The sequence below is a fragment of the Microtus oregoni genome, unplaced genomic scaffold, assembly GCF_018167655.1.
Source record: "Microtus oregoni isolate MIOR12 unplaced genomic scaffold, Mior012 000052F_ref0000163, whole genome shotgun sequence".
Classification (NCBI taxonomy): Eukaryota; Metazoa; Chordata; class Mammalia; order Rodentia; family Cricetidae; genus Microtus; species Microtus oregoni.
The window spans coordinates 14,560,153-14,570,098 of NW_024543828.1; the positions used below are offsets into that span (position 1 = coordinate 14,560,153).

General features: G+C 41.0%; 1 protein-coding gene across 1 annotated transcript in view; it reads right to left on the reverse strand.

Annotated features, from left to right (window-relative positions):
- Positions 1 to 7,607, reverse strand: part of LOC121437532 (neuronal migration protein doublecortin-like) — a 70,251-nt gene extending 62,644 nt beyond the window's left edge. The window contains exons 1-2 of the mRNA XM_041637399.1: positions 7,567 to 7,607; positions 5,590 to 5,972 (exon numbers count right to left, since the gene is read on the reverse strand). Coding sequence (XP_041493333.1) covers positions 5,590 to 5,950 — 361 coding nt within the window. The 5' untranslated portion in view covers positions 5,951 to 5,972; positions 7,567 to 7,607. The remainder of the gene's footprint in view (positions 1 to 5,589; positions 5,973 to 7,566) is intronic.
- Positions 7,608 to 9,946: the final 2,339 nt, after the last annotated feature.

The window sequence follows — 9,946 nt, forward strand, 5'->3', positions numbered from 1 at the left end:
AACTACAAGTATGATTAACTACCCCCAGATGAAAATGAATATGATGGCAAATAATTACAGTATCATATGGCACCCGAGAACTTTCCACGGGGTTCTGCCCTAAGCCAAATCTATGTTGAGCACCTTCTGAGGGTACATTTTAATCACTCCCCTCTCTACTTTTGGCCTGAACGCATAGCAGTGGAAAAAGAACAGCTGCTATGATGTCAGTCAGATTGCGATCCCCAACACTTTCTAGTTGTGTGACCTTTGGCAAATTACCTGACTCCCTTGGCAGCAGTCTCTTGTCTGCAAGGTGGGGGGTGTTAATAATAAGCCCGACCTTATAGGGTTGCTGTGGGCACAAGTCCAGGGGTGGATGAAAAGTGCTGAGCTCAGATACTGGAGCATAGTAAGCACTCTGTAAATTCTCATTATTATCATTAAGGCCCTTGTCTAAAGGGACGAATAACTAGGAGGAAATGGGAAAGAGAAAGAGATAAAAGCTAAGAGAAAGGACACAGCGTGATGAGGAACCAAAGCTAAAGAAGAGCAAAGAAACTCATCAAGGGCAGCTGTCTATGACGTGAGATGTGCAGACTGTATAACATGAACATGTCTGGGGTCCTGTGCTTCAAAGATAGGATTGCCTGCTCTGCGTGTAATCGCCAGGCGCAGGAAACAGGAACAAAAGGATCTCTGTGAACTCGAGGCAGCCTGCTTCACAGAGTGAGTTCCTGACCAAAACAGGCCTACCTAGGGAAACCTTGCATATTAATTAATTAATTCACATTTCATGGTGCTAGAAAAGACTCTTGAAGTTGCAAATTACCAATGCAGCAGCTTTAGAGCGTGCACACAGCAAGGCCATTGCTGCCTGCTGCAGCTGCTAATACCCACTTAGGGCAAGACATTTATGATGATGAAGAACAGTGATTTAGCCAGGCAAGGTTATGCACATCTATAATGCCAGTACTTTAGGGAGAGAGGTAGGAGGGGGAAGGAGTTCAAGGTCATCCTCAGTCACGTGGCAAATGTGGCATTAGCTTGGGCTGCAGGAGACTGAAAGAAACAGCAAAAACACTAGTGCCTTATTAGTAGAGCATGGTTGTTCATGCTTGTAAATCTCAACCGTCAAGAGGATGAAGAAGATAGATTTTAAATCAAATCCCAGCCAGACTCTCAGGAGCCATATGACCTCAGGCATGTCATATAATCTCTCTAATTCTTGACTTCTTTATCTACAGAGTGAAGGCATTTCACATAGTGATAGCAGAGTCTCTTGTAAGCCTAAAGATGTATAAGAGGAAATTTCCATTCTGTTTTTATTCTCAAGCAGGCTTGAGGAAATAGTTATTGCTTTAATCAAATACAAAAACCTAGATGCCCATCTCCAAGGAACTTCTAGCTTCATTATTGGAAAGGTCTAGATGTGTTGCTTTGTTATAGATAAGATTGCCTGGTTCTGCAATATTTCCCAGGCCTATTTTGAGAGCCGGTGCTTCCTACATGGTTACTTAGCACTTGGAGCTGTGTGAGGCATATTGCCCCCTCCCATAGCTGAGTTTCCACCATGCCACAGCCTCCAGTGGTTAGTTTCTACCGTCTGGGAACCTAACAAAAAAGCTACTTCTGAGCTAAGCAAAGTGACAATTTGCTGGAATTCACCTGCTTTAGGATGAGGGGTAAGGGACATGAAATGGTGGAAACACAACTAAAAGGGTATAAAGGGAACAGGTATTATGTTCAAAATGATCCCATGAGAACCCTTCCTCACCTTTAGGAAGGCTCCTTTTCCAAAGAGTCATATACATTTATAATCTCTTAATGCAAAGACACTTTTTCCTGTACTTTCTATTCTTTTCTGGGGATCCCTAGCACAAGAAAGAAAATATTGATTGATACTTTATTGCATTATTACATTGAAATATTAAATGATAGCTTGTTGTATCATGATGCCCATGCATCACTCCTGAGTGTCTGAAAACCCCTGCTTTGGGTGATGCACTTGATTTAGTAATAAGACATTGGAACAAGTGCACTATGGAAAAGCAGCTGGACTATACAATGTCTATACTATAGAGCTCGAGGTATCCAAGGCTGTCCTACTTTTATGTATTCCTCCAATGTTATGAATAATTAACAGTGCTCAAATTTGTCTTAATACACAGAAATTGGCTAGTCACACATATAACCCTGAAATTGAGAAGTGTATATAAATATGGAAGTGAAGAAAAGATTAGATATGATGGAAATGAACAAGGCTTCTCTAATGAAAGATAGAGAAAAGGCAAACGAAAAAAATATAACTGATGAATCTCCTTCATTGACCATCTGGGGATACCGTTAATGAGGGCCACATCCTCTGTGGTTCTGCCAAGACCCCTGTTGTATACAAGAAGCTGTGGGAAAGGCTGACATGAAAAATGAGGTTTAGACTCAAAATGTTTCCCTTGCTGCTTCCCACATCCAGCGGCAGACAGTTGACTAGAGCCACCAGACAAAGGGAGTGTCGGGGCTACCATAAGGTCAGAGTGATTAGCATTTGCTCTTTGTTTTATCCAATTTTAGGCTAAATATTTAATATTTTGATCATTTGGAAACATGTTTTGTGTGAGCCATTCTTCTGAAGTCTACAAAGCAAAAAAGAACAGAAATGAGGATTTCTACAGCTAGGAACTCTGTATCACTGTTTTAATGGAAAGGACTCATCAAAATCACCTCATCTAACATGCTGCAAGTCATAATACTCAAAAGAATTTCTCAATAAAGAGTGCAAAAAAAATGAGTTTAGAGTCCCTAGACTTCAAGGTCCTGTTTCAGTTGATCTGTAATGTATTCCAGGGCCACTGTAGTCCAGACTGGCCTCGAACTCACAATCTTCCTGCCTCAGACTCTTGATACTTGGGTTACAAAGTGCGAACCACTGCACCAGACTAAAGCAATTATTTTTAAAAGAGAGAACATTAGTACCATTGATGATAGAGACAAGCCCATAGTCATATAATTAAGGAGGTTTAGGTTAGAGAGACTCAGACAGTAATAGCTACATATTGAGCATCACTGTGTATAAAGAAGAATGCAAAATGCTTCATATCATTTCTTAATTGATTCTCAAAGAATTTTTTTTTCATTTTATAGATTTAAAAAACTGAGACACAGGGTTTCTACTGATTTCCCCAAGTTTCTACAGGCTAGAAGCTATCAGATCTGCATCTGACATAAATCTCATTCCTAATATTTCATTATCCGTTGTAATCTGCTCCAAGATAAGAACCCAATATTCCTGATTCTTCACCAGGAATCTTTCCAAATATTCTCAATTTAAATCTTGACAGGAAACAGTATGAATTAATAATTTTGATCTTCTATCCATGTTCTTCTAGAAGTAACCAAGTACAGGGATTTCTGACCTTTTATCATAGATAAGTTACTCTGACAAAACAAGAGCAAAGAAAACCCTTTCCATGTCTTCCTCATCCCAGGGCCCTTCCCAAATTAGCTTTATGGCAGAGGAAAAATGATCACATTTGCAACACTCCCCCAGAAATACCTCTGGATTTCCTTGACATATGTCTGCAAGAGCACTGGCATCCACTGTCACTTGGGCTCGCAGAAGACAAGATGAGTACATTTATTTGATCCCTATGCAGATTTTATACTGTTTGGAAACACACCAGGAAATACCACAGCACCCAGAAGTGGTATATGGGTCCAATTTAGAAGGTACCAAGAGAACACAGGTGAGAATAAAGCTATGGTCTGTTTTTAAAATTCATACTAATCACCTACACAGATTAAATTGACATGGTTTATCATCAACTTTTCTCAATATACACTCACTAATACATACATACACATATACATGTATATGGAATATATATGGAAATATTTGTAAAAGGTTGATTGAGGCAAATCTGTGTGTAACATTGACATTAAAAATAACATTTTCACTCCTACTCAAAATACTATGTCTGGTTCATATTCTGGCCTAGCATGTATTATGACCTTTAAATGTGCTCAGACGATGAAAATTAAGACAAATTGGGAGATTCAGTGTGCTTTGTTTATAAAAGTTATTACAGAGAAATCCTTCAACTTTGACTGAGGTATAGATTTTCCAACAACCGAAGCACACCTTATCGATTACTCTGTTGGACAGCTCCCTTGGCTGAGCATCCAGATTTGAAGTTGACCCCAACTGCCCTTCTTTTATTTTAATATATGCATTAGAATGATTAACCTTTTGATGATCAGGAAAGCCTAGGATCAATGTTTGCCTACCCTCTCTGTATATGATCTAATCATCCTCCTTCATATGGATTTTCAAGATCAGCTATGTAGAAACCTCTTAAACTCAGACGAAGCCACTATGTGTATATTGTCTCTTATAAGTTGCTTACCCAAGTCACTTACAATTACACTTTGAAAACCACAACTACATGAGGGAAATAGAACCTCTGATAGGGAACACTTTCATGTCTCTTTGTGAAATCTCAACACAGTGAGGCAGAGGTGGGGTACTCCTACTAAGTCACCAAATATGCTGCTTCTTTTTCCTCATTGGCTATTTGTAATCTGGAATCCCTAGAGATCTGTTTGCACTGATTGACCTTTGCTCTGAGATTGAGGGCAGTGAGGGAGGAGGGAGCATTGAATAAAGTAGGAAAGACTGAAAGAACATTTTCATTGTCACTATTCCTCTGAGGCTACCCTTTAAAGTACCTGTGGGTCAAATTGGTTGCAATAGTTTCTATGACAATATAAAATGTTAACAATAAGACACAAGATCTATTTTCTAATACCCATAAAAATGAAAATATGCTTGAACAAGTTTTGTGAGGATCTGGTTTTTTTTATTCTGTTATCACATGGGTCCACAGTTGTCAAGGTTTTCAGCAGCCAACTCATAAATTTCAGTTGCAATTGCAAACTATAGAGAGGATCTGAAAGAATTTAGGTAGAGTGACTCATACCTACTCTAATAGAAATGGGATTCATTAAAATACCAGACATACCTACAGCTTTCTTTTGTATTTCTCCCAATGATCTCAGCCTCTCAGACACACCCTGAAGTGAGATTTTTAGAAGCAACAGCTGAGCAGCAACCACTTACCTAAAAGTCTAATCCTCTGCAAACACATCCAGGAGGTCCCGCATTTGGGAGATGTATTTCTAATGAGCAACCACTCCCAAACAATTCCTCAGTTGCTCACAGGAAATATGGACACAATTGTTTTATCTGTTAAACCAACCAAACATCCTTCCCCTAATGATTCCGTGGCCTGCTCTGATGGTGCTACACAGAGTTAATTAGAAACGAGATCTAGAGTGACTGTTGCGGTTCACATTTTCCTTTGTATACCCAAGCAGACAAGCACATTTAGCATTAGCACACCCGTGTACATTTCAACCTCAGCGGAGATGCAATCGCATGAAGAATGACAGCTAACTGTCCTGTTGGTGACTTTGGAATCAGAAACCTGAGCATCAGTCAACCTGATATTTTGGCAAACAAATAGCCTAGTTTCTTTCAAGGGAGACTAAAAATGTAACCATAAGCAAGAACATACTTTGTTTCCAGGAGCTGCCACCCACTGCTTAAATTACCTTCTTCCAGTTCATCCATGCTTCCGATCTTCCTGGACCCATCGATGGTGTAAATATAGCGCACTCCCTGAGGCAGGTTGATGTTGTCGGACAAGGATCGAGTCAGGTCAGCCAGCAACACGTCAAAACTACGGAAACGGTCAGAAGAAACAGCATACACAATCCCCTTGAAGTAGCGGTCCCCATTGCGGTAGAAACGTACCTTCTTGGCCTTCTCATTACTTAGTGCCTGCAAGGTTCTGGTTCTGTAGAAGCTACAGTGGGCACTGTGAGTGGGACTGGGGAGCCCATTCATCCGTGTCCCTCTCATATTCCTAGACGCTTTGTCTCTTTCGTCAAAATGTCCAAAATCAAGTTCCATATTTTGATGGAACTACAGCAACCTGATTGTTAGAGAAAGGGGTGGGGATAAAGAGAGGCACAGAATAAGGAAGGGAAAGAAAAGAAAAGAAAAGAAAAGAAAAGAAATTCAAATATTAGCCAGATCCCAAGCTGCAATCTGCTGCCTGTGAAAAGAACTGGTTGAAAAAAGCCTGTGACCCATCTGCTGCTTGTCCCTGACCTGCAGGAATATTGATCTTAATAGAGATGGAGGAGGGGGCTGGGCAGTAGGACTGGATGCTGGGGAGGAGGGATAGGAGCCAGTGATTAAAAAGGGTGGCACTTTTGGCACTGTTCCAAATTTGGGAGGGGGTGTTCAAATAGCTTAAAACCCTGTAACTTACTGACAGTGGCTCCTATCAAATTGTAACTTCGGGCAAAATACATTAAAACTGGCATCTGCTTCTTCACACATGGCCACATGACTAACAGTTGTAAATGAATCCCTAGCCTGACAAAATTCCCCTTGAAGAGAAACAAGGAGCTAGCCAAGGTTGGCACCCCAGCTTAGGGAACAGTCTTTGCATTGCAATACAATGGTTAGGAAAAGGGGTCTTTCAATTTTATTCCAAATCCTTTTTTCCCTCCTCTAATATGTGTATCCCCTCCCCCCAGAATAAACTAGGATTCTCTTTTAAAGGAACAGCCTCCAGGGAATACCCAGTGTCTTTGTGCTATTCATCAACCCCTCTCCCATCAAGCTGGTGCCGCTATACAGCATTCATAAGAAATAAGCTGGGGTTTGAAAAGGGGGAGGAGGATGTCGAAAAACCAGTTATTTAACAAGCTCTTAGCTCTGCTTTCCTCTTGTTTCTATTTGGTCACAGAATCCTTTTTCTCCTTTCAGGTGTTTCATCTCTCCCACCCCCACCCCGAGGCAGCGACACCTTTGAATGGAATAAATTAATTGTGGAAAGAGTCCCAAATGGGTCCCTCAATAGCATATGGGACCTTTACAGGCAAGTACACCTTTCATTGTTCTGGGTTTCTCCCTCGACTGAAGGAACATTTCACCCTCACAGCAGGCAATTCACTCCAAACTTGTCTACTACCTAGGTGTATTGATGGAGGCAGAAAAATTGGTTATCTGTCATGCTTTGATCTGATCTGATCTCCACCCCCCCAGCTGAATCCCTCCCCACGAGAAAAAAAAAACCCACCCAAACAATGAAAACATGCAACCAATTAATACGACCAAAGCCCTGAATGCTCACAAAGGTAATGTGACATCCAAGGAACCAAACTATTAACATTTGTCTCACAGATGGGAAAAAAGACTCACAAAGCAAGAGGATTCAGCTGCTACATAGTGTCACATCGAGATTTGCAAGGCAGCAGAGAGACAGGAGGTAAAGGGGGACTGGAGTCAGTGTATTTGCCAGACTCAGTCCCCCTTTTCTCCAGTGTCAGGATGACCTATGCTGAGCTCAGCATTGTCTCTGTCAGACAACCTGCAACAGGAAGACCCCACCTCCTCAAGACAAGTATCAAGCATTTCCCCCAGGCGGGCTGTGCAAATAAAGCTATTCTTTAGAATCAGAAGTGCTATTATTCCAAATTAGCATCATAGAGAAAACAAAGGAGCAACAAACTCACTTTTCCAAAGGAAAATCCCAGGTAGAATCCTAGAGGACAAAAACCCTATAGAATAACGCAAATGAAAGAGAAGAAGAAAGATCCAGACACACAGAGCAAGAGAGCTGTGTGCCTTGTGCTTTTCCCGTTTGACATCTGTTACATTCTGCTTGGAAATCACTCGAAAGCCCCACTCACCGGTTCTCTGCTGGTTGGTTGGAGATGCTGAGAGAAAGAAAACCAATCTCTCTATGCCTTTGTTGTCTGAGCTCCAAGCAAGAAATTCCTGCCAGGGTGGATAGTTGCCTTCTAGGTCCTAGTGCCTTGTCCAGCTTCTCCCCTGTAACTCAAGCTTAGTGAGCACCCCCAACCTCCTATGATTAATTACATGCTTTTTTTCCTTCAATTCACAGCCTGCATTAACAGCTAGAAAGGTTTCATTTATAACCCACAGGAAATTGCAGGGTAGGAAAAAAAAGATTGCACAGGCAAGCTCAGAATGCTCTAATGAGCGATGTGCTAGCCCTTTCTCTTAGAAAATTGGCAATTTTACTTGGCTAAAACCTTGCCTAATCTGCCTAGTGGCTGGTCTCAGCAAGCCAAACCAAGTTTCGTAGACATTGCAGCTCCCTTCCTTTTACCTTCTTCAAAGAAAATAAAATGTGTAAATTCTTTAACATTTGAGCTAGTGCATCCAACATTGGTTCTATAGGAAGTGAAGTAAGCAGGGATACTAAACAAACAGTACATGGGGAAACACTTCCAGAAATCATGAAAGCCAGAGTTGAAAGGTAGCACTCCCCTAAGCTTTCATTTGGTTGTTTTATCAAGGCAAAGTCCAGTTTTGTAGTCACGTAGCCCAGGCTGGCCTCTAATTTGATAAATTTTTTCTTCCTTGTTTCTGCTTCCTGGGTACTAGTATTTGTCAGTACTTAGGTCACAAAAGCCAGCATCACTCTAAAATCATTTTAGGCTGATGTAAAATATTGGTTAATGTTTCACCTTCCCACTCCTGGGCATATAACCAAAGGAGACTATAGCCTACCTTAGAGACTCTTACAAATCCGTGTTTGTTGCTGCTCTACACATGAAAGTCAGAAAATGGAAAAGCCCAGATGTTAGTTAACAGATGAGTAGATAATGAAAATGCAAGATATATGCACATGGGCAAAAAGAGAAATTGTGAGATTTTCAAGAAATTGAGTGGAATAGAAAATACTAGACCAGGAGAGGTATCCTAGGCTGAGAAAGACCAAAGGTTTTGTTTTCTATCATATAACTGTGTGTCTGCACGTCTATGTTTCTGTGTGCGTATGTCTGTGTGTTTGTGGGAATGAGTGAATGTGCGGGACAATTGTATATATTCTGTCGATTATGTTTTAAATAAACACTGATTGGCCAGTAGCCAGGATTGGTATAGGCGGAACAACCAGACAGGAAGTAGAGGTGGGTCAATGAGAACAGGAAAATTCTGGGAAGAAGGAAGTTCCCTCTGCAGTTGTGAGCCCACTATAGAAGAAGCAAGATGTGACCTAGCCAGCTGAAAAAGGTACTGAGTCATGTGGCTAACATAGACAAGAATAATGGGCTAATGTACGTTATACGAGGTAATACAAAGCCTGAGCTAATGGACCAATCAGTCTGAAGTTAATGTAGACCTCTGTGTGATTTCTTTGGGACTTAACGATTGTGGGAACCTGGCAGGACAGAAAACCTTGGTCAGCAAGTGTAAGTAGAGGTCTGTAAGAAGGGAAATGGGTTTTAAGAATGGAGGGCTGAAGTCTTTTTAATAGAGTGGAGTTCATCTGGTTCTACAAAACTATCCAAAAGCCCATGTCTGTGGAGAGCATAAGGCCTGGGGAGAAATCAATTATTGTTGTTTTGCTCAATATGTCCAAATTTGTCAAAGTACCTTCTAAATGTTTATGTTTTCACCTAATAGATTAAGATTAATTAAAGATTATGGCTGCTCTCAGTCATTATCAGAGAAATTTCTGTTTGCAGTTGTGAACGGTTAACGCAGAGATTCATTACTGGTCCTTGTGATAAGAGTAAGTGACTTTTGAGTGCTCAGCGCTGAGTGGGACATTTCTAGCATCCCTGCCAAGGTTCAGGAAACATCATTGAAGATGGGGCTGAAAGAGTGTAAGAGCTGGACTAAGCTGAGGAGTTTCTTCTGAACATGATACTCACGAAATCATAGTAGCTGTTGTTACTTGAAGAAGACCAGTACAAGATTAGGACCTACCTTAACATTACATTGCAGGTGGGGTAGGTGCTTAGGAAGACCTGCCATTCTCTGAGGAGTTATTGGCAATTAATTCATGGTTTCTGAGAGAAGAGGACTCAAACCATGCTCACAGTATGACACAAAGATATGCCATAAGAATATTGATCCTCC